Source organism: Raphanus sativus, chromosome 5 (assembly GCF_000801105.2).
Source record: "Raphanus sativus cultivar WK10039 chromosome 5, ASM80110v3, whole genome shotgun sequence".
NCBI classification, from domain to species: domain Eukaryota; kingdom Viridiplantae; phylum Streptophyta; class Magnoliopsida; order Brassicales; family Brassicaceae; genus Raphanus; species Raphanus sativus.
The window spans coordinates 28,925,841-28,949,598 of record NC_079515.1 but is presented as its reverse complement, the minus strand read 5'-3'; the positions used below and the strand labels follow the sequence as shown (position 1 = coordinate 28,949,598).

Genomic DNA, 23,758 nt, shown 5'->3' with positions numbered 1-23,758 from the left:
TTGTTAAATGAAAAATCGCACCGTGACTTGGATTAGATCATCGCAGGGATTAATTACATCCGAATCCAAACTGATCATCGGATAAAAAATTACTAAACTCTAACTTAAAGGGGAAAAAAAAGCCGCGACCACATAAAAGATAAGGAGAAAGAAGAGACACATGGCGGGCTCTAATACAAAGCTATTCACATTGAAGAAGAAGAGAAATTCGAATTCCATTTGTTCAACGTAATGTAAATTTCGCTGAAAGAGGAAGGAGAGTTTCTCATTTTTCGTTGTGAGAAAACCAAATCAAGAAGAGAAATTGTTTGAAGAGTTTGACTTGTCAAGAATTGACCACATGACGAGGACATCTTCATAACCACAAGCCATGACGTCTCCTTGAAGCTCCTTCACCGATCGTCTCTGGTGTTCTTCTCTCGTCTTGGCGTTTGCGTGGCGGTTGTGTGTCGTTTGCTGCGGTTGGTTAAAGAACGTCGCCGCTTTCTTGAATGGCGTTGCGATTGTTTTCTTCCATGAAGTCATTTTCTTTCTAAAATAAAACGATAAAATTAGGTTTAACTGGTAATTGCTTATTTGCTTTCCTTTTGGAGATGGGTTGGAGAGGAGATGCTTCTTATATTTATACACCACATGTGAACACAAAATCAGTTTCTCACTTATTAATATTTTAAGTAAAGTTGAAATAATAAAATCAACTTTAGTAAACGAATTTAAAAAGTAAATAATAATAGTATGTTGCTGAAAAAAAAAGTAAATAATTTTGGAGAAAGAGTGTGGTCAGAAGAAGCAAGATCCGTGATAAGAGCATTCCCATAAACCCATCAATTCGATTTCTTATCCTCCCCACGTGATCTCTCTCTCTCCTTTGCTCACAAACTTACACAATTTTACATTTTTCTCACCGTTACATTCATTTGGAACATATAACCAAGAACGAGAGTAGTTTTAATAAATGATAGTTTGTGAAAGTTAATAATCCATTGATTAGGTTTGTTCGTTTCGGAAAATGGGTAATTTGGGTATTGATATTAACAATGAATTAGTTTATGTTTTTGTTCATGATCTTCTGTCATAAAAAGAAATTATTATCATAGTGTAATAAGATCTAAGCTATAATGTAATAAACCATAAATTAGGTTATGTTTAAGTCCATGATCTTCTGTCATAAAAAAAGAAAATCTTAGAATAATGTTATAAGGTATAAATTTTACTCCATACTTTCTACTGTGTAACTCGGGAAACGTTGTAATGAGTTTTACCAAAAAAAACAAAGCTTCGAAATGAGTTACATTATATCCTACGTTAACCGGCTAGACTTTTCTTACTCAAAACCTAAAGAAACAACTAAGTAATTTCACAGTAGATAACCAAAGCAGTAAACTAGACCAAATCAAGATTGGTTCTTCTAATATTAATAGCTTAATAATAATACAAAAGTTTCTTGAGCTGATTTCTTATGTTGAAGATCGGCTTGATTGGTTTGTGGTGAAACATAAACGCTATTTCTGACCATAAACCATTGGTAGATATTTTTAAGGCTCCATGGTATGCTAGATATTTTTCAAGCTTGAGTGGTAGATATGACTACGCACATGACACATGAAAAATGATGAGTAAAAGTCAAGAATTTGCCTTTCCGATTGAGTACTGACGACAAACATAAAACACTTACATCAACTTTCTATGGGGTCTCAATTTCCACTTATGTTTTTTACCCAAATCTCCTTTTTCTTCACCGATCATTGCGCTACTTCTAGATATTTTTCTCCTATGCACTCAACTCTCACACAAATGCGACACATGTACACCTATATATGTGGTTAGTCAATCTTATGCATTATGAATAATCATATGATATCAATACCAGAAAAATAATCGACATGTGAAGATGGACTTTGAAGATTTAGAGAACCGACACGATATATTATTAATTGGTTAATATTAAAATACCGCCTAAACTGTTAGCTTGATAAATACTCCCTCCGTTTTTTTAAAATCTATGTTCTAGAAAAAAAATTGTTTAAAAATACATTTTTTACTTTTTCAATTTATTATTTAATGAAAATCTGTTAACTTCAAGAAAATTAATTGTGTTTATTGAATTTTTATTGGTTAAAGGTTATGAAAAATTGTTATTCATAAAAATAAATACATTTTTAGTATGATTTTTTAATATATGTAAAAAGTATAAAATATATATCTTTAAAAAACAGAGGGAGTATATACTAACACTTAAATATATGGATTCATCAAAGAGCTGGAGACTAAATGGTGTTAGTTAAGTGACTTTTTATAACAGCATATGTTGCTATGTTAGTAGCTTAAGGAGAAAGATGCCAAATCATCATCTAAGAAGAGAAATAGAAATAACAAAACTCTAAGAAAGAAAAGGCAAGTCTTTTGTCTTGAGTATAAAAGGGGTTTTGTTAATTGGTTAACTGAATACTCATGTTCTTCATATTTTAATTGATATGTTTAACCTCAGTTAGTTTCTATCACTGCTTCCCAGTACATACTATCCGGAGAAGAATATTTTGAATGTGGGACATTTGTGTTATTTGTGTCAAACAAAAAGCTTACGTTAACAATAAGAAATGTATTACTTAATTTGTAATAATCAAACGACTATTAAATCTAAATCTATAAATATGATGCAAATGGTTAGGTGATAAAAATGTGGGAGCCAGAGATGGGTAAATGTGTGATTTACAGGATCAGTGGCTACGAGTTTGAGGTGGGAAGAGTAATGAGCAGAGTATCCCATGTGATCTCCACATGCCTTCTCTCTTTCTCCACTCCCATCTTTATCAACTATTTTCTTCATTTTTAGTTATTTATTTTGTTTCCATTAAATTCGTTTTCTTTCATTATACTTGATCCGTTTCAATATGATTATCATTATAAAATAAATTTTCTGTTTCAAAATAAATATCACTTTAAACTTTTTATACAAAATTTGTTAATAATATTCTCCCATTAATTTTTCAATTGGTTAAAATGTAATTAAGTGTATAAATAATAATATTTTTATTTTAGAAATATGCAAAATTAAATAATTTTTTAATTTGTGTATAAACAGTTTTTCGCTAGTTCACCAATCAATGTTTTAGAATGCTAATAAAATTACAATTATTAAACATATCAGATTTGTAGTACTTAATGCTTGTTTAATAGCTTGCTTATGATGGTGAGGTCACGCCTAGATGTTTTGATAAATTGACTTGCTACTGCCTTGATGTGGTGCTGAGTGAAGTTATCTTACTTTTTTTTTTTTGTGCACGTGAAGTTATCTTACTTAAGTTTATGTTTTATGTCTTCTATGAATGGCTCCGGGAATGTCCGGCTTATGGCTCCGGTTTGCCGGCTTAGTATTCTAAAGGCTTATGGTAGTCTTGTTTTGTTATCAATCTATCTTAGTATAAGATGATTGATGTATTGTATTGAACTCTTGATCCTATGTTTAAGTAAAATTTACAGATTACAAAAAAAAAAAGATAGCTTGCTTATGCTCAACATATCTTCTATTAAACATATCTTCTATTAAAAAAGCCTATGAACTGCTCTACGAACATTGCCTACCAAGTTTACCGATAGACAACCCGTTTACCCAAAATTGCTGCTTTACGTAGTATTTATTATTTCTATAATAGAAAATGAGTCGATTTTGTTTCACAAACGGGCCTTAATTTACTTTAGCCCATTATAGGATTTAGACATTTGGGTCAGAGGTGCGTGGGCCCCCGCGATCACTATCAGTTTCAAAAATATTCGACCAACAAGACCATTCAACCTAACTCTCTACTCACTTTGTCTCGAGCTCTGTTATTATCAAACTCCTAAAAGAAGACACTCACCTACCTAACCCCACCACAGATCGCACAAATGGATTCTTCATCGTCCAAAACCAAAACTTTAGCCCTTCCGCTTCACATCTTAGGCTTCAAGATCGATGAACTATCTACAACACGTGTTACCGGTCGTCTTCCCGTTTCTCAAATCTGCTGTCAGGTTCTTTGTTCGTCCTTCTTCTTCTTCACGTTTGATCATCAACCCTTTTGTTTTCCCACTCAAAATTCTAAGAAGTTTTCATTTTTTTTCTTTCTCAAAAGCCTTTCAAAGTATTACACGGTGGTGTATCTGCTTTGATCGCAGAGTCTTTAGCAAGTATAGGAGCTTACATGGCTACTGATCTCAAAAGGATCGCTGGAATTCAACTCTCGATCAACCACTTAAAGAGTGCCGATCTTGGAGACACTGTGTTCGCCGAAGCATCTCCTGTAAGCTCAGGCAAAACCATTCAGGTTTGGGAAGTCAAGCTTTGGAAGTCAAGAAAAGAATCGGATAGCAAAACCTTAATATCTTCCTCTAGAGTAACACTCCTCTGTAATCTTCCTACCCCTGGTCACGCCAAAAATGCATCGGACCCACTCAAAATGATCTCCAAATTGTAGACTACAAACCTCTCTCTTTATATTTCTGAATATTGATTCATTGTATTTTATATTTTGCTAATGGCATTTTTAATTTTCACTTGTATGGATCTCTTATTCTAAACATTTACCCTTTTTGATGATGATGATAATAAGCCAAGTGGCAAAAAACTGTCAGCTGTCGTTGTCCCTGATCTGCAAGTTCTACTTGAATATTAAGTATATATATCTTTCAGATATAGTTACAGAAATCCCAATTTCAGATAATAGTTAAAGAATATCAAGTAGCATTCTTCTTTGATCAAATTTTCTTCATTCTAGTTGTCTATGTCTTTGAAACAAGGATCTGATTTCCACTTCACCTTATGCCACTGGACAATCCTGATAAAACTCCAAAACCATAAAAGTCTATTATGTGTGGTCTATGACATAAAACCCAAGGGGTGTTAGTGAGACTTACATTTATAGATAGTTTGTTGATTCTAAAAATTGAGAAATTTATTAAATTTAGAAAGATTTGTAGAGAATTTTGTATATTGTGAAAATTTATGAAAATAAAGTAATATAATGATTTTAAAAATCCAAGGAAAACATGTAGTATTCTTAAAATCTTGTTTTATGAGTAAAATATTAAAAATTTAACTTCTAATAACACTTATTTTAATAGATTTATGGAATCATTAAAATTTAATATTTTTGAATAACAAATGATTTTCAATAGAATTAGAGAATCAATCAATCAATAACACAAGATTATAATGAGGCTGTAGAGAATCTATAAACCAATAACACTAGACTTAAAATTCTAAGAATCATTACAAATCCAATTCCTACTAACACCCCCTAACCTAAAAATCTTCTACTCACTATTTAAAGATTTCTATAGATAATTGAGAGAGAAAATATCAGAGAGTCAAGCCGAACAAGTTATTCAAGCCCATTAGTTCATTCATTGTCAAGCTTCCATACCTATGAATCTAAAACCAGCCAACCAATATCCCTCTTAAGCTATGACAAAACGTTTGTCCCTTGAAGAAAGTCCAGAGATTACCACTAATAAAATATGGCTGTGACACCTTGATGAAACACAGCTCAGCTTTAGTATGCAGACAGCTTTCCCAGAAATCATTTTAGCGAGACCTCTGGCAGAGACACGGCACTACGGCAGCAGCTTGATGAAGACGTGGTGAAAGGCTTTCCCTTGGTCACAGGCAGGGGCGGACGCAGGACATCAATAGGTCAAGTGCCACATACTCCTTTCTTCATCTTGTTGTAATAGTTTAAATATATTTTCATTTTTCTTTAGTTTGAACTACAAAAATCAAAAGTGCCCCAGTCCAACGAAAAACATAAAAATGTAACGTAACTAAGCTACTAAAAACATGGCAGAGTGAATGTTAAGCCTAAAATATTTTGTAATCATAATACTTAAAATTCTATTTGACTGTTTTATCATGTTACTTTTTTTTTGTTTTTAGTTGATTGTAAAATTTTCAAATTAGTTTTTCAATTTTACATTACATATATTTTTAATAAATTTATAATTATTATAATTATGTACCCCACTCTAAATAAATTTCTGAATCCACCCTTAGTCACATGCTGAGATTTTTTTTTTGGCAAGTTTGGAGTTTTAGTGAGAGGATGGTCGTATATGTTGGAAGGTGGTGTAAATAAAACCCATAGATCCAAGATTCCAATGATTTACTCCATGGTGCTCTGATACTATGAGAACATTTTAGTACAAGATAAGATTTGTGTGTTTATGAAACCTTATTGAAACAGAAAATAGATATAGCTCAATGAAGGTTTTGGCGCGAAGCTCTGCCATTTTTTTCTCCAACAGCCGCAGCTAACATCAATTCTGATGGGTCATATTGCGAGCCATTTTTGATCTAAGAGGATCCAGATCGTGATTTTTGTATCACTGGAAAAAATCTTGCTCCCAACTTGCCGATACATTCCAACCTTACTCGATTTAGGTATACAACTAGGAATAGAACCATGCAATATCACGGCTGGGAAAATCTATTTAACTTTTTTTTATCAAAAATCTACTTAACCATTTATATATAGAAATGTTTAGAACAAAAAAATATTATAACATATTGAAGTTAACACTTAAAAATATTTTATAATTAATAGAGTTAAAAATGAAAATATGATTTTCTAAAATAGTTTTAAGTTATTAAAAACAATTATAAATAAAAGATATAAAATTATGATAATGCAATCTTTTATATTTATTTGGTTTAATACTATAGATAGAGTATGAATATGTACGTAGCAAACGAAAAGTTTTTGAGAAAGTGATATATAACTTCAAAATATTTTCTTGTTAATTTGAAAACAGTATAATACAAAAATATATATATTTAAAAGACAAAATTTTCAAATATATATTTTAAAATTATTAGAACTATTTTTAATGAAGTCTGTAAGATACCTAAACATCAAAAATACATAGTAAAAAATATCTAATAACAGTTGGGTGTTTTTATTCTTTTATCTTTTCAGTTTTAAAATTCACATGTACTGTGTAGTTGCTAATGTTTGATTTCTGTAATTAAACCAATAAATCGTGTATCTAATTTTTAAGAAATTATTGTCAAATGAAACAATTTTAACAAAAAAACATGTTGACCAAAAAAAAGAATGATTTCTTCTAGATTACCATTTACTATAACAATCTGTTACATTCCTTCTCCATAATTGTTCCTTCTATTTTATGCCCTTCGATTCCTTTTGATTATTTTCTGAACAGTTTTTATTAGTGGTCACCAGTTGTACCTTAAACCTATTTCACATAACTTTTCATATTACAATTCTACGCTTTAAAATAGTTCTACGAGTTTGATACTTCGGTTTATTCGGATCGGGTACTTTCGATTTCGGTTTATTTGGTTAGGCCACATATCCACAAGTAAACCAAAAAAATCTGTTAGGTTCGGTTTAGTTTTTGGTTAATGTTGGTTTCTTTAATTTTATATCTGAATTAACTGATTTTTTCGGCTAGATTTCGGTGTAATTTTATTTAAAAAATCAGATATTTTCGGTTAAATTTGGTTATTTTTGGTTATTTTTTGTAATTTGGTTTGATTTTTCAATTATTTTTGGGTTATCAAAAAGAAAAATCAAAAATCAAACTGAACTGAAAACCGAATCAATTTTCAAAACTATTTCGAACAAACCAAAATCAAAATCATAACCGATTCGAAAACCGAAAATTTCAATTCTCTTCGGTTTAGCCTGATCGGTTCGGACAAAATTCGCATGATAAAAAGTCACGACTTTCTCCACATCGAGTTAAAATTAGTATGAACTATTGGGACCCTTTGTTCATCTTTCTTAACCAACTCGAGGATCTAGTTACAGGAAGGCAAATCCCACACGACCTTCCCACTAACTATGTTTTGTTTCTACATAATTATATAATTTCTGCTGATTTTGTCAACAAAACAAGAAACATTTACTAAATGCTAATGCTCTCCAAATGCTTTCTGGCAAATGTTCTCATATGAAGTTTTTGGAAGAATATTTACATTTACAATCTATAAATTTTTAAAAAATACATAATTAGTTCACTTGTTTGATTTAATAATATTGTAAAATTATTTTCAAATCCAGAAAATAAAATTTGGATTTCTAAAATAAATTAACAATATAAATATATTTTTCTTAAAATAGTATTTCACATTTAAAATATAATTTAATTATATAAATTATATTATATTTTAAATGTGAAATATTATTTTAATAATATCTATTAATTATATCTCTTTTATATATTAATATATAAGACAAATATATATATATATATAGTGATAATTTATTTATTTTGTTTAATTATATTCAAATTATTCTATATCCAAAAATAAAATAAATAAAATTTTATTTTATTTATTTAATAATATTCATAATTAGTTTATATCCAAAAATAAATTTTTATTTTAAAGAAATTTTACATTATTTTAAAAATAATAATATTTCACATTTAAAGTTTAATTTAATTTATGTTATTAATTAAGATTCATTATTTTTAATAACAAAATATTACTAATATATATTATAATCTAATATATATTATTTTAAAATAAATATATTATATACTAACTTTTATAAAAAAATAAAATTGAATACTGTTACTACTTTACCAATCATTTTATTAAAAGTTTTAAATAAAACATACAGCTTCTGCAGCATACTGCTTCTACAGTATACTGCTACTAATTCTTCATCAGCTTTATCAATCGAGGCCTAAGAGGAGGACTTGTTTGATAAAAACGTTTATGCATGCCTGTTTAAACTATTGTTAAAAACTAAACTATTGTTTGGGTTGTAAAATCTTTATGCATGTCTCTTTTAAATAATTTGTTGTAAATCTAAACTATATATTTTTATCTTAACAGAATTAGAAGATACAGGTAATATTAATAATATACAAAAGATTCGTATGCGAAGTTTCTCATTCCAATGATTTGTCTTTTTTTTTTTTTTTTTTTTTTTTACTTTAAAATTCCGATACCATTTAATGATTTGTCTTCTCTTATCGGAAGATACATGTATTAATATACAAGATATCCAAATCCCAAGTTTCTCATTCCAACGAATTTGTCTTTTCTTTGAATTCCAACATATAAACAAAATACTACCCAACGAATCTATTGGGTCTAAGTCGTGAGTACATCATCGTCATGTTTGTGATTGAAACATCTGAACTTACATATCTTTTAGAAAAAAAAAAAAAAAAAAAAACTTACATATTTTTAATATTTTTATTTTCGATAGTATCCGGTCAAACCAAATCTTATCTTATATACCTGTTTTCCTTATTGTTTTATTCTACATATTAAACATTTAACAACTTTGAGTTAAGAAATATTTCAAGAAAAAACAAACAATTAAGTTATGGTAGTTGTTGATTTAGTAAACGTTAGAAGTGAGAACAGTTTAGATAGAATTTATTATGTTGATGAAAAGTAAGTGTGAATGTGTATAAAGCAGTCGCCAGCTACGATATTTAAAACACGACCCGAAATGTATGCTAATCATCATTCACTGATTTCAAAACAAGAAAATACGAAGTCGTTACCAAAAACATAAATGTATTTAATACTAACAAAACAAGTACAGTATTTGTTGTCATGATTCAATACATAATAATCATGTGAAGAGAGCGGAGAGTTGACTTATCTCGGTTTTTCTCGACCGATTTCGGGGGGAATATGTGGAGTCTTTCTTCTTCCGAGCTCTCATGTTCTTCTGGGGCCGTTATAGAACCAACATCTTCTGTATCTGTAGCAGTCCAATGGCTGAGATTTGTTTTCCTCTCTCCATGCCCTCAACGCGCTCTCTTCTCCGCCGTGGATCTTTTATTCATCGTCGTCCTCCTCTTCTTCGCCCTTCGGAAACTCTTTACTTCCTCCACCTCAGTCAACGGAAACGCCGAGATTAGGAAACCTCTACTCGGAAACGATGGAAGAGTCTTCCAAACAAGAACAACCGCATGGTTCAAATCCACGGTCGTAGCGACCGTTTTACTATCGGTCTGCTCTGCTGTGGTCTGTGTTTTCGCGTTCAAGGAGAAGCAACGGACGGAGAGACCATGGAGCGTCATAGACCCGATGTTTTGGCTACTCCACGCCGTCACAAACGCAGTCATCGCGGTTCTCGTCCTCCACGAGAAGAGATTCGCAGCTCCGAAGCATCCCTTGTCTCTAAGAATCTACTGGGTTTCAAGCTTCGTCGTGACAACTCTGTTCGCCGTCTCCGGGACTCTCCGCGGCTCCAACTCCGAGGTCCCGAGGGTAGAAGACGTTGCCTACTTCTTCTCCTTCCCGTTGACCGCCTTTCTTCTCATGGCGTCCGTCATAGGAAGCACAGGCGTGGTCACCACGGAAGGGAACAACAACAACAACAACAAAAGTGATACGAAACCATACGACGCCGTATCAGACAACAACGTCACTCTCTACGCCTCAGCTTCGGCTATCTCCAAGACGTTCTGGTTATGGATGAATCCTTTACTGAGCAAAGGCTACACCTCACCGTTGACTCTCGACCAAGTCCCGACCCTCTCTCCAGAGCACAAAGCAGAGAGGCTCGCGCTTCTCTTCGAATCAAACTGGCCGAAGCCTTCCGACAGCTCGGCCCATCCCGTCGGGACGACCATACTCCGATGTTTCTGGAAGGAGATCCTCTTCACGGCGATCCTAGCGATCGTGCGTCTCGGCGTCACGTACGTCGGCCCCGTTCTCATCCAGAGCTTCGTGGACTTCACCTCCGGCAAGAGATCCTCTCCCTGGCAGGGCTACTACCTCGTCCTCGTCCTCCTCGTCGCCAAGTTCGTCGAGGTCTTGACGGGGCATCATTTCGACTTCAGCTCCCAGAAGCTCGGGATGCTCATAAGGTCGACTCTGATCACCGCGTTGTACAGGAAAGGTTTAAAGCTGACCAGCTCCGCGGGCCAGAGCCACGGAGTTGGTCAGATCGTGAACTACATGGCGGTGGATGCGCAGCAGCTCTCTGACATGATGCTTCAGCTCCACTCAATCTGGCTTACGCCCTTGCAAGTCGCTCTCGCTCTAGTGCTTCTCTACGGAAGCCTAGGCGCGTCGGTCCTGACGGCTGTCATCGGTCTCACCGGAGTGTTCATATTCACTCTGGTGGGGACGAAGAGAAATAACGGATACCAATTCAGCTCGATGGCAAACAGAGATTCTCGGATGAAGGCCACCAACGAGATGCTTAACTACATGCGAGTGATCAAGTTCCAGGCCTGGGAGAATCATTTCAACGAGAGGATCCTTGGTTTCAGGGACATGGAGTTCGGTTGGATCTCAAAGTTTCTCTACACGATTGCCGCGAACATAGTTGTTCTCTGGAGCACGCCGGTTCTCATCTCGGCTCTCACCTTCGCCACCGCGGTTTTCTTGGGAGTCAAGCTTGACGCCGGGACCGTGTTCACCACCACGACAATTTTCAAGATCTTGCAAGAACCCCTCAGGACGTTTCCTCAGTCTATGATATCTCTCTCGCAGGCAATGATCTCTCTGGGGAGACTTGACTCGTACATGATGAGCAGAGAGCTGTCTAGCGAGGCCGTGGAGAGATCCGTGGGTTGTGATGGTGGTAGTATCGCCGTTGAGGTTAGAGACGGAAGCTTTAGTTGGGATGACGAGGACAACGTGCCTGCGCTCAGAGACATCAACTTTAAGGTTAATAAAGGAGAGCTCACAGCGATAGTTGGAACCGTTGGTTCGGGAAAGTCTTCTCTGTTAGCTTCGGTTCTCGGCGAAATGCACAGAATCACGGGGCAGGTGAGTGTTTGTGGGAGCACAGGCTATGTAGCGCAGACATCATGGATCCAGAACGGGACGGTTGTAGACAACATCTTGTTTGGTCTTCCCATGGTTAGAGAGAAGTACAAGGAAGTTCTCAGTGTCTCTTGTCTGGAGAAAGATCTGGAAATGATGGAGTTTGGGGATCAAACTGAGATTGGAGAACGTGGGATCAACCTTAGTGGAGGACAGAAGCAGCGTATACAGCTCGCACGTGCAGTTTACCAAGATTGCGATGTTTACTTTCTTGATGATGTTTTTAGCGCCGTGGATGCTCATACTGGTTCAGACATATTCAAGGTAACAAGGGACAAGACAGACAAGCATCTTGATGTACTAATTATTACATTTACCTTTAAAATGAAATACAAGTTGAATCTTGTTTATTTTTATTTTATTTTTAGAATTGTGTAAGAGGAGCTCTGAAAGGCAAGACCGTCTTGCTAGTAACCCATCAAGTGGACTTCTTGCATAACGTTGATTCCATTTTGGTAAGTTCAATCTTTTATCTGACTGAAATCAAAGAGAGTTGAACATGTATGTATACTTAAGAGATGGAGTTCCAGGTGATGCGGGAAGGGAAGATTGTTGAATCAGGAAGGTACAACGAGTTAGTCAGCTCCGGGTTGGATTTTGGAGAACTCGTGGCGGCACATGAGACATCAATGGAGCTAGTTGAAGCCGGCGCAGAGTCTTCGAACATTGCATCCCCAAGAACACCAACGTCTACATCCATGGAGTCTCCTCACTTAAGTGATCTGAACGAGGAACACGTCAAATCATTTCTCGGCTCTCACACACTAGAAGATGGCTCGAAGCTCATCAAAGAAGAGGAAAAGGAAACCGGGCAGGTCAGTCTGCGAGTTTACAAACAGTATTGCACCGAGGCCTATGGCTGGTGGGGCATTGTCTTTGTGATGTTCTTCTCTCTAGCATGGCAAGGCTCTGTGATGGCTAGCGACTACTGGCTCGCTTACGAGACATCAGCCGACAATGCTACATCTTTTGACGCCTCTGTTTTCATTCGTGTATACGTCATTATTGCGCTTGTTTCCATTGTTTTGGTGAGTTTGCGCTCATATTACGTCACACACTTGGGACTCAAGACGGCTCAGATCTTCTTCAGACAGATTCTTAACAGTATATTACATGCTCCCATGTCGTTCTTCGACACCACACCATCTGGAAGAATCCTCAGCCGGGTGAGAAGAAAAGTTTCACCCTACTAAGCCTATATGAGATTTGAATTTTGAGTAGAGATGTTAAAAAAGGTTCAATACTTTTGCATGCATGCAGGTATCGACTGATCAAATAAATGTAGATATCTTGATTCCATTAATGCTGGGACTTGTGGCCTCAATGTACACTACTCTGCTTAGCATTTTCATAGTTACTTGCCAGTACGCTTGGCCTACTATTTTCTTTGTGATTCCTCTTGGATGGCTCAACATTTGGTACCGGGTAGGCACCATCTCTTTCATTCGTATGTTTCTTCTTTTGATATTTAATGTCCATTTTGCTTTTGATCCTTTCAGAACTATTACCTAGCATCTTCCCGCGAATTAACACGCCTGGACTCGATCACCAAGGCTCCTGTCATCCACCATTTCTCGGAGAGTATAGCTGGAGTGATGACAATCAGGTCATTCAGGAAACATGAGTTGTTTAGGCAAGAGAATGTGAACCGTGTCAACGACAATCTTAGGATGGACTTCCACAACAATGGTTCAAACGAATGGCTCGGGTTTCGGCTAGAGCTTATTGGGAGCTGGGTGCTCTGCATCTCAGTTTTGTTTATGGTTATGCTACCAAGCAACGTTATCAAACCAGGTAATTTGATCACCACTCCCTTTTTTGAAAAGCTGATGCTACATTACCTACACCTGGCTGGTTATAAATTTTTTTACAACGTTATGACGAATGTTCTTTTTGGTCTGATGCAGAAAATGTAGGGTTGTCTCTTTCTTACGGACTGTCTCTGAACTCGGTTCTGTTTTGGGCAATCTCCATGAGCTGTTTTGTCGAAAACAAGATGGTTTCAGTTGAAAGGATCAAACAGTTCACTGACATTCCTGCTGAAGCCGAGTGGGAGAGCAAAGAAAACCCCCCACCTTCGAACTGGCCTTTCCATGGCAATGTACATCTTGAAGACCTCAAGGTAACTTAACAACAAACCAAACAAATCTTCATGATTATAAAACTAATCTCCATGAAATTGTGACTACAACAACAGGTACGATACAGGCCAAACACACCACTTGTGCTCAAGGGAATCACTCTAGACATCAAAGGAGGAGAGAAAGTCGGTGTAGTTGGACGAACAGGAAGCGGGAAATCGACGTTGATCCAAGTCTTGTTCAGGCTTGTTGAACCATCAGAAGGAAGGATAATCATAGATGGGATTGACATATGCACCCTAGGATTACATGATCTCAGGTCAAGATTCGGTATCATTCCTCAAGAACCAGTCCTCTTTGAAGGAACCGTGAGGAGCAACATCGACCCAACAGATCAATACTCTGACGAAGAAATCTGGAAGGTGATGGATTAGCTTCAACGTTGAAGTTGCTATCTTAAATCATATAAAATAATATTTTTATTCGTTTTTATTCTCCAGAGTCTTGAGCGATGCCAACTTAAGGATGTTGTTGCTACAAAGCCTGAGAAGCTTGATTCTTTGGGTGAGTTTTTAGCATATTATACACATTTTAATGAGATAAGAAATCTTGAACGAACATATATACTTGATTTGTTACAGTGGTTGATAGTGGTGAGAACTGGAGCGTAGGACAGAGGCAGCTTCTATGTTTAGGCAGGGTTATGCTGAAACGGAGCAGGCTTCTGTTCCTAGACGAAGCAACTGCATCTGTAGATTCCCAGACCGATGCAGTGATTCAGAAGATTATTAGAGAAGACTTTGAGTCGTGTACCATAGTCAGCATCGCTCACAGGATCCCAACAGTGATGGACTGCGACAGAGTGCTGGTCATAGACGCAGGTAAGGCAAAAGAGTTTGATAGCCCGGCTCGTTTGCTTGAGAGCCAGTCTCTTTTTGCGGCGCTGGTGCAAGAGTATGCTCTCAGATCTTCTGGAATATGAAAATTTAAAGGAAAGTTGCTAGAGAATATCTATATTTTTCTTTTTTAACTGACTGCAGAGAAAATATCGAGATTGTTTCTTTGTGTAATTTTTGTTTAAACAATAAAACAAAATTCTAATAACCAAATGTTTTTGTAACGAAAACGACATCGTTAACTTAACGGTATATGTGGGGATTGCTGTGATCATTGCTTTCTATAATACGTCTTTACCTGTTTGGGACAGAAATTTAGTGTACTAGTATTCATCTTATTACTAATTCTCTAATTGATATATTCAAATGCATCTTTCCACTTACGTTATATTTTCAGGCCATCCGAGATATTTGCTGAAACCACCTATCTTTGATATTCTTATCATGTTCATTATCCTGAATTGGAGATCAGATGAAGTACCTTTAACAAATGTAATAGTTGACTCTGTATAGTTTACTTTCATGAGGCTTGATGGTAAATATTCAGGAGAGAAAACAAAGTTTGACACTCACTTTCCTTTGCTTCGCAGAATACCAATGGATCATATGCAAAAAAAAAAAAAAACAGGTGATATATTGGAGGTCCACTTCTAGAAGCTTTAAAGCCATGAAGATTGTTCTTCTGGATGCTTACTTTTATAAACGCGAGAGTTCTTCTCTGCAAATTAAAAAGATAAGGAGAAATATGGCCACTTGTCTGCCCTAACATCTTTGAGGATAAATGATTTATGTTGGTTCCCGATTTAGTTCAAAAATACAACCGAGAGAAGCGTTGGTGGCCTAGTGGTACCAGCGAATTTTCTCACACATGCCTACCCGAGGTCGCCAGTTCGATTTCCGGGGACAGCAGGGTGGTACTATGCCTCTCCAAATAAATCCTTCCTCTCATATGAATAGGGGCAAGCGGTGTATACCAACCGTAGGTCCAAGCCGGAGGGGTATCCCCATACGAGTAGGGGCAAGCGGGGAATATACATTAATTCGTAGGCCCAAGCCGGAGGGGAGGGATTTCCTGGATTTGGGGCCGCGCAAGCGGTGGAGCTAGTCACTATAAAAAGTTAACCCTAAACAGTTTTAAAACAAAGTATATGTGACTGGAGAAACGAAGTCACGGTTTCTCTCTCTAAACTACTTTTCTCTCCCTTATCTCTAACTCAAGTCTAAACCTATCGTTATCTCTTTTTGCTCCGGCGTTGGTGGTCCTCTCAGGCCGTCGTCGGAGGCTCTCCTTGCTGTTCTTTTTCTCTTTGCTCTGTTGGTTCTCCCTTCCTCCTCCTCGGCCTTGCCAAAGCCCTGGATCTGTTTCATCCCTTCAGATCCCTTTTCTATTCGCGGTAGATTTGGCGATTTGGATTCACGGTGACAGTTCTGGTGCCGCGGCGACGATTAGGGCGAGGGTTTCTCACCGGAGTCGGTTATGAGGGTGGTCGTCACTGTTTGTGTCCTTGTTGTAGCTCCAGCTGTAGATCTGACGGTACCAGAGCGGGGGAGAGGTGCGTGCTAGGGCCGGCGTCAATCCTTTTCCTCACTTCAGGTCGTTGGAGCTTCTACAACTTTTTCCCGGACCTAGGGTTTCGACCATGAGAGTGACGGCGCGTAGAGTCTAGATGAGGCTTTTTTCCACAGATCTTCATTGTCACACCTCTTCACAGTGAGGTTTGTGTTATTGGCTAGGTTAAGCCTCAGTATCTTGGATCCGTCCAGATCTGCCTAGCTTCAGAAAAATCCTATTGCTGGTTCTCAGTTGTGGGTGCGTGTGAGGAGTTTCTTCTCTCGGTGTTGTCGCCCGAATTAGGGAAGTTCCTGTGGCAGCACGTAATGAGTCACGAGACTGCATCCGCGTCTCATTGTTGGTCTCTGTCTTCTGAAGTCGGATTCTTCACTGTGGCAACGCGTAGGTATCTCTCTTTCCCTCAATAAAACGTCATCTTGTGGGAGGTGTAGCACTATGAAAGCAGTCCGGTTTGATGAGTGTGGATAGGAGTTAGTTTAGCAATCGCTCTTCTTGCTAGTTCGAAGGTTGTTCTTGTCCGGAGGAGGTGTACCCGATATGTCTCAGTGCTCTATATGTGTGTTGAGTTAAATGGGTGTATACGGTCCCGTGATTGAGGAGCTGGAGGCAGCAATCTCCACCTTCTCGTCCCGAACGACGGCACCGCCTGTCAGTGGACTCCTTCTCGTGCTGCCGGTGAGGCAATTTTGAACGGGCTTGCGGGTCCGTGATGTGTTTCTCTGCGACAGTGTTGATGATTAGGTCTTCCGGAAGCTGTAGGTCTTAGCCTGGTGCAACAAGGTTTGAGGGCACCTTTCTTTCCGGGAGCTCGCGGCAACTAGAAGCTTAGTCCGCTCATACTTCGCATTTGGACCATCAACGTTACGCTACCTTCAGTTCATCTCTACGACCTTTCTTCTTTGTAATAGTTTCTGCATTTTCATATTAGATGCTTTGTTTAGCTTTACTTTCTGCTTCTCTGCTACTAGTCATCTTTGTCCTTTTGTAAAAGACAAAAAATTTGGTATAATCAATTTAACATTTTACCAAAAAAAAAAAAAAAGTATATGTGACTGTCTGACTGATGCTGTGCATTTCAGAATCCAACTTCTCCATTTTTCAATTAAACCCATTTTTTGTATCTCCAAAAAAAAAGAAGTTTTCACTCGGTTAGTGTTTTGTTTCTTTTTTAAACCGAATAATTCGAATCGAACCAAACTGAGACCCGGATGTGGCGTAATTGCTTTGCTTGATCTGTTGGCTTTCTCTTCCTCAAAAAAAAAGAAGAAAAATCTGTTGGGCTTCTCATCATCTAAAGTCACTTAAACGGCAGCGTTTCAGATACAAACATGTCTTTTTTTTTCTTTTTTTTCTAGAAACGTTTTTAAAAAAGGGCGAAGACGGAGAGAGGGACGAGGGAAACAAATATTCTGAGAAGTGAATCCGCCATTAAAGGCCGCATCCGAGTTATCACTGAGAAATACGAACAAGTGTGGTGGTGTGGGATCGAAAAATGGATGATGATGACTTTGATTTGACCATGGAAGAGATGGATGCTCTCGAAAAAGAAGCTCTTGAGAGAATCAACCAGGAGCGAACAAATCACTCGTCTTCCTCGCAAAGTCCTAACAAGGTTCTCACTTTCTCAATTTCCATCCTCTGGGTTTCAAATTATTTGTCCTTACTTTGCGTTGTAATCTTTTTTCAGCCCTAATTTGTGTGTGTTTTTTTTCTTATGCTCAGGTCACTAACTCGTTTCAAGGGACCAGAGTCTTACCTTCATCTCTCGCCCCTAAACCAAACACTGGTCAGTAGCAATTGTCTCTTCTCAATGAGAAGATGTTTCTTTTGCTTACTTATTTTTGTGTTTCTCTGCTAGCCTCTGCTGCGCCAAAAGGTGATGACTTTAAGGAACCTGAGCGCAAGGTCCCTGTGAAGATTTTGCTGCATCATAGTGGAGATCTTGCTGCTAAGTTCCCCTATCACCAGGTAGGTAGAACGAGTCTTCATGTGGACAACGGTTGGTGTTTTTGTTTCTGAGACTTACTTCATGTTTATTATTATATCATCCAGGCGGTGGTGGATGCTGTCCGTAAAATCCCCAAGGCTGTTTGGAATGCTAAAGAAAGGTAGGATTCTTTCTTATGCATGGTTCCATTCTTGTTTCAATCGTTTTTGATGGTCCTTGGCAATGTAATGCCAGGTTATGGATCTTTCCTCAATCTTCATTGTCATCAGCAGAAAAAATTCTACGAGAGGTTTCCAGCGTTAAAGTTGAGGTAAGCCTGAAAGTTTAGCTTAAACTAGAGGGTCTACCCGTCTCTTAAGTACATTGCTTTATATTTTTTCTTCTGAAATTGTCAGGTAGAGAACTTAGATCCTCTTGTGCAACGTGCAGTAGCTTCTGCCTCAAGAGTTCCAGATCTAAGGCGTAAGTCAGAAAGCATCCATAACCTGGAATTTTTGTGTGTTTTATTATTTCAAACAATAATGATGTGTTGTTATTCACTGAAGAATATGTTTTGTGTTTTGGACCCTTTTTTTCTTTTCCGATTCCCTAGATCTGTATGACAAGATACCAGCCCACATTGAGCCAAAGCTTCTTCCTTTTCAGCGAGATGGCATAGAGTATGTCAGCTATATTTAGTCCTCTTCATTAGCTGTGATTCTTCACTAATATCAGTTCATAATAGTAACCTATTGGCCGTTTGCTACCTGATAACTGTTTCCTTTGCCTCATGGTCTGTTTCTTCCTTTCTGGTAAGGTTTATATTGCAGCATGGAGGGCGTGCGCTCCTAGCAGATGAAATGGGTCTTGGAAAGACTCTGCAGGCAAGTGGTTTTCTGTCTCATATTATTCAATATATCCTTTCATTTCTTTACAAGAATCTTACTCTCATTCATAGGGGAAAGATTTGTATTGTCAATTGTTAAGTAGATATCCTTGACTGTAGGACACATTTATCATATAATTCCTCCTAACAAGTATGTCTCCTTGCAAAATAAACAAGAAACTAATTCTGGAGAATCTTTTTGTGATTCACTCTGCTTGTAATTTCTTCAAAATCAATTTTGATGCCACTGTCTGTGCAGGCAATTGCTGTGACTACATGCGTTCAAGAATCTTGGCCAGTTCTGATTATTGCACCATCTTCCTTACGTTTGCATTGGGCAACGGTTAGCTCATGGTCTTTGTTTTTGTTTGACGTTTTGTATGTCAGTTAACCTGATTCACTTTGTTGCTTTCTTGCAGATGATTCACCAGTGGCTGCATGTACCTCCATCAGACATAGTTGTATGTAGTTTAGTGTTCGTATAACGTTTTGGATATAGCTATTCTTTATATTTTGCTCTCTCTCATCTAAGTCATCCTTATTAGTAGGTAGTTTTACCGCAACCAGGTGGATCAAACAAGTGCGGATTTACTATAGTTTCCTCAAATACAAAGGGCACAATCCATCTTGATGGTGTCTTCAACATTGTCTCCTATGATGTGGTCACCAAACTGGACAAACTCCTGATGGCGTTGGACTTTAAGGTAATTAACTAGATACTGGTCATAGTATTAGTAACTTTTGGTTGATTGTTCCCGTCTTCCTGACATCTTGATTTATAGTGATCACTTTGGTTTCTAATCAAGCACGTGAGTGAACTTTTTTTTTGTCTGAGTGGAGGGGAAGGAGGCATTTAAGGATTCTGCGTTCCATATCTTGCAAATAAGGCTTTTTGGTTTTAGTCTCATATATTTGGGTTATCCTTCTTTGCAGGTTGTCATAGCGGACGAATCACATTTTCTTAAAAACGCTCAAGCAAAGAGGACAACTGCTTCCCTTCCAGTCATAAAGGTAATATTGATATATCATCTTCTCATCGTTTTATGTTATCTGCTGACAGATGAAAAATAAGTTTCCTTTTGGTGCTATTGTAAATTTTTTTGCTACATTGTTAATATTTTCGTGATTTTTTTTTATTCTCTGTAATTTCAGAAAGCTCAATATGCAATCTTACTGAGTGGAACTCCTGCTTTATCTAGACCAATAGAGCTATTCAAACAGGTGATCTATCCATTTTACTAGTGCCGCATTCCCCTTTTGATGTGATTTGAATTAACTAACAAAACCCTCCATTCTTTATCTCTCGTCAGCTGGAAGCTCTATACCCAGATGTATATAGAAATGTTCATGAATACGGTAGCAGATACTGTAAAGGCGTAAGTTCATTGCTCATTGAGAAACTGCCTAGGGTTTCATGTGGGGGTATTTACTGTGCCTCATAAATTTTATATTTTCAATTTAATTTCAGGGTGTTTTTGGATTATATCAAGGCGCAAGCAATCATGAAGAGTTGCACAATTTGATGAAGGGAACAGTAATGATTCGAAGACTTAAAAAGGATGTCTTGTCTGAACTTCCATCGAAACGAAGACAGCAGGTTATTAGTAGTAGCTCTTTCTCTTATGTCCATGAATCTAATATAATGTGATCTTTGACTGCTTGCTATTGATTTATTCTCACGTTCTTATTTATATCTTTGTGTAAACAGGTCTTCTTAGATTTAGCGGAGAAGGACATGAAGCAAATCAATGCTTTGTTCCGTGAGGTAACTTGGTGTAGTTTTCACCTATCTATGCATTTTACACTCCTTGAAGGAACTGATTTTGAGAAAAAAGAATGGTCTTTGTTTCTCTTTTACAGTTAAAGGTTGTAAAGGCAAAAATTAAGGATTGCATGTCGGAAGATGACGTCAAATCTCTGAAATTTACAGAGAAGCAGCTTATCAATAAGGTATTGATTTTCTTTTTCAAATTGTTTATTCACATCCTCTGAATATTGTAACAACAATGGGCCCTACTGATTGATTCAGCTGGGTGTACTTTTAGCTGATAATATATGTTCTTCATTTGTTTCGTTGGATATGCTTGTTAGTTCCTAGTGTCTTTAACATCTGATTTTATATTTTAGATCTACACTGATTCCGCTGAAGCCAAAATCCCAGCAGTGATTGATTATCTGGGAACTGTGCTTGAGGTAATACCGCCTATTTGCAGTAAGCTGTTTCGAAGATTTCTTATACATGTCTGACACCTGTTCTTATCCTTTCTCTTTGAGCATTGTGATGCAGGCTGGCTGCAAATTTTTAGTATTTGCACATCATCAGTCCATGCTTGAAGCAATACACCAGTTTCTAAAAGTAAGGCATTGAACTCTCACAAAAGCTTTCCCTAAACCCCAACCACTATATTTCTCAAACGAGTTACAAAACAAATGCAGAAAAAGAAAGTGGGCTGCATCCGGATTGATGGAAGTACCCCTGCCTCCTCTAGACAAGCCTTGGTTTCAGACTTTCAGGGAAACGATGAGATAAAAGCAGCAGTGGTATGTATTTTCACTATTTGTTAAAACTGAGTTTCCTAACCATTTCTCACCATACTTCATATTTCTTGGTTGATTCTCCTGAAACCATATAATGTTTTTTACTTAATTAATTTGAAGGTTGTTTTTAAATTTTTAACAATTTAATTGCAAAACAATACTTTTAAAAAAGCACAGAGAAGTAATACAAGTAAAAAATTGAATCTTCTTGCTTTTTTGATTGTATGTACAAGTCCTACTCCTTTAAATTTCTGTAGTAAAGATTACTAGTCCTCTGATATATTGTTGTTCGGTGAAGCTGTCAATACGAGCTGCTGGTGTGGGGATAACTTTGACAGCAGCAAGCACTGTTATCTTTGCGGAGTTGGCATGGACCCCAGGTGACCTGATACAGGCAGAAGATCGTGCACATAGAATTGGTCAAGTGAGTCAGTCATGAACAATTAGTTTTGGTGAAGTCAAAGTCACACTCATATATCTCACTGATCTCGTTTGCAGCGTCATTTTTAAACCCTTCCTGTGGCTTTTGCTTCATTTATACAGGTCTCTTCAGTTAACATACACTACCTTCTAGCAAATGACACTGTTGACGACATCATCTGGTTCTTTCTCATTTTCATTCACAGTTGAAATTTCAATGATGATCTTAAATTTGTTTGTCCTTGGTGAATTGAACTTGCTCATTTTCTGTACAGGGATGTTGTTCAGAGCAAGCTGGAGAATCTGGGACAGGTATTCTCCTTCTCTTTGTCAACCCACAAGTAGAGAAAATCTCTTGGTGTGATAACGATTATGATGGATATATGCAGCATGCCTTTTTTGACTATTTGTTACTTTGTGAACCATTTGCAACGCAGATGCTTGATGGACAAGAGAATGCTCTGGAGGTTTCATCTAGTCACGTGATGAACAGTCCGATAAAGCCAAGAAACAGCCCCTCGAAGCAGCAAACTCTAGACCCGTTCTTGAAGCGCTGTAAGAGATCATTATATGATGACACTGAAGAACATCCGATGCCTAAAGTTCCCAAAAACTGAAAGTAGAAAACATTAAAGATCCCATCAGTATTTTTGAAACACATGGTCGCTACGGTGAAATGACCATCTGTAATATTTTAGTGCAAACTAATAGTCTTTAGTAGTTTTAACAAAAGATACTTTTTGCCAAAGATGATCTTTACAGGTCTTATTGCAACAGATTTTCTTTCAAGGCCAAATCAATAGTCACTGCAACTTGATTCAGAAGAAGAAGATTATTGAGAGTTCTATTCAGTCATCATTTTCATGGCAATACCTTTTGCCTTTTTCTTATATCCTCTGTTTCTTCAATAGCTTCTCCTCTGTTTTCAAATGCTCCAGCTGTTTCCTGCGCAAACAAAAACAAAGATCATTCCATTTCTAATTTTCTACCTTGAATCCAGAAAAGAAAAAAAACAGTATTAAGCTGATTGCAACTGGTAATCATTCTTACCGAGATTGTCTTGTGCTGAATCTCAGCAACCAAGCTAGCCTCTGGATCAAGACCAGAGTTCAGGCTGTTCTTTGTTGGAGATTTCCAGTTCTTTACAAGAGGAAAACAACAGTGAAAGATAACGTGGCATCGTGTTTTTGCTGTCGTGAGAGTTTTTACACTTTCCCGCGTTTAGGACACAGGCTGTTGACTGAAACTTGTCATGACAACTCAACCGACAAAAAGAAACATGGCAAAAGTACATGTAAGGGTTGCCACTTGGAGAATCAAAGCCTGACAAAAGTACATGTCTAGTAAGCCTGACAAAAGTACTTGTCTAGTAAGTTGACTAAAGTTTCTTCAGGGCAACACCGTTTAATTTGCACCCAAGTGAATAATATCCTTAAAATTCAATGTGAACATTGCATATGGATTAAGGTTCTACGTTCTGAGATTAGTATAGTTAGGATTCTTTAGCTTACTGCTGACTGATTGCATTGCAGGAACAGGATATGATTTTGCAGTTCCCTCCTAATTACCTTTACTGACTATCACCTTTACTGACTCTCTTTTTTACAGATCCTTCAAAAGTGTTCATT

At 37.1% G+C, this 23,758-nt stretch overlaps 4 protein-coding genes across 4 annotated transcripts; 3 read left to right on the top strand and 1 right to left on the bottom strand.

The window, feature by feature from the left end:
- Positions 1 to 620, bottom strand: LOC108859446 (uncharacterized). Its single transcript, XM_018633349.2, has one exon. The coding sequence runs from the start codon at positions 523 to 525 to the stop codon at positions 292 to 294; it is 234 nt and encodes a 77-aa protein (XP_018488851.1). The 5' UTR covers positions 526 to 620; the 3' UTR covers positions 1 to 291.
- A 3,189-nt stretch (positions 621 to 3,809) lies between these two features.
- Positions 3,810 to 4,579, top strand: LOC108859325 (1,4-dihydroxy-2-naphthoyl-CoA thioesterase 1). The gene is made up of 2 exons (XM_018633215.2): positions 3,810 to 4,011; positions 4,113 to 4,579. Exons 1-2 carry the CDS (start codon positions 3,886 to 3,888, stop codon positions 4,452 to 4,454), a joined length of 468 nt encoding a protein of 155 aa, XP_018488717.1. The 5' UTR covers positions 3,810 to 3,885; the 3' UTR covers positions 4,455 to 4,579.
- A 4,917-nt stretch (positions 4,580 to 9,496) lies between these two features.
- Positions 9,497 to 15,060, top strand: LOC108805144 (ABC transporter C family member 4). The gene is made up of 9 exons (XM_018577112.2): positions 9,497 to 12,073; positions 12,178 to 12,264; positions 12,340 to 12,975; positions 13,070 to 13,234; positions 13,309 to 13,603; positions 13,717 to 13,931; positions 14,007 to 14,312; positions 14,391 to 14,454; positions 14,532 to 15,060. Exons 1-9 carry the CDS (start codon positions 9,659 to 9,661, stop codon positions 14,870 to 14,872), a joined length of 4,524 nt encoding a protein of 1,507 aa, XP_018432614.1. The 5' UTR covers positions 9,497 to 9,658; the 3' UTR covers positions 14,873 to 15,060.
- A 2,642-nt stretch (positions 15,061 to 17,702) lies between these two features.
- LOC108863152 (uncharacterized) lies at positions 17,703 to 22,906 on the top strand. Its single transcript, XM_018637479.2, has 24 exons — positions 17,703 to 17,971; positions 18,082 to 18,145; positions 18,218 to 18,327; positions 18,412 to 18,467; positions 18,542 to 18,617; positions 18,703 to 18,769; positions 18,900 to 18,966; positions 19,104 to 19,170; positions 19,432 to 19,515; positions 19,592 to 19,633; positions 19,721 to 19,876; positions 20,106 to 20,183; positions 20,325 to 20,393; positions 20,483 to 20,548; positions 20,641 to 20,769; positions 20,881 to 20,937; positions 21,033 to 21,122; positions 21,300 to 21,365; positions 21,460 to 21,528; positions 21,609 to 21,713; positions 22,009 to 22,134; positions 22,254 to 22,312; positions 22,406 to 22,442; positions 22,568 to 22,906. The coding sequence occupies exons 1-24, from the start codon at positions 17,852 to 17,854 to the stop codon at positions 22,745 to 22,747; spliced, it is 2,040 nt and encodes a 679-aa protein (XP_018492981.2). The 5' UTR covers positions 17,703 to 17,851; the 3' UTR covers positions 22,748 to 22,906.
- The last annotated feature ends 852 nt before the right edge of the window (positions 22,907 to 23,758 follow it).

Bases quoted from the DNA above. Each gene is read 5' to 3' on its own strand.
- LOC108859446 (XM_018633349.2), bottom strand. From the start codon at position 525: ATGACTTCATGGAAGAAAACAATCGCAACGCCATTCAAGAAAGCGGCG.
- LOC108805144 (XM_018577112.2), top strand. From the start codon at position 9,659: ATGTGGAGTCTTTCTTCTTCCGAGCTCTCATGTTCTTCTGGGGCCGTT. The intron at 12,074-12,177 runs GTAACAAGGGAC...TTTTATTTTTAG, and splicing joins CTGGTTCAGACATATTCAAG to AATTGTGTAAGAGGAGCTCT. The intron at 14,313-14,390 runs GTGATGGATTAG...TTTATTCTCCAG, and splicing joins CTGACGAAGAAATCTGGAAG to AGTCTTGAGCGATGCCAACT.
- LOC108859325 (XM_018633215.2), top strand. From the start codon at position 3,886: ATGGATTCTTCATCGTCCAAAACCAAAACTTTAGCCCTTCCGCTTCAC. The intron at 4,012-4,112 runs GTTCTTTGTTCG...CTTTCTCAAAAG, and splicing joins TTTCTCAAATCTGCTGTCAG to CCTTTCAAAGTATTACACGG.
- LOC108863152 (XM_018637479.2), top strand. From the start codon at position 17,852: ATGGATGATGATGACTTTGATTTGACCATGGAAGAGATGGATGCTCTC. The intron at 18,146-18,217 runs GTCAGTAGCAAT...TTTCTCTGCTAG, and splicing joins CGCCCCTAAACCAAACACTG to CCTCTGCTGCGCCAAAAGGT. The intron at 20,549-20,640 runs GTAAGTTCATTG...ATTTAATTTCAG, and splicing joins GTAGCAGATACTGTAAAGGC to GGTGTTTTTGGATTATATCA.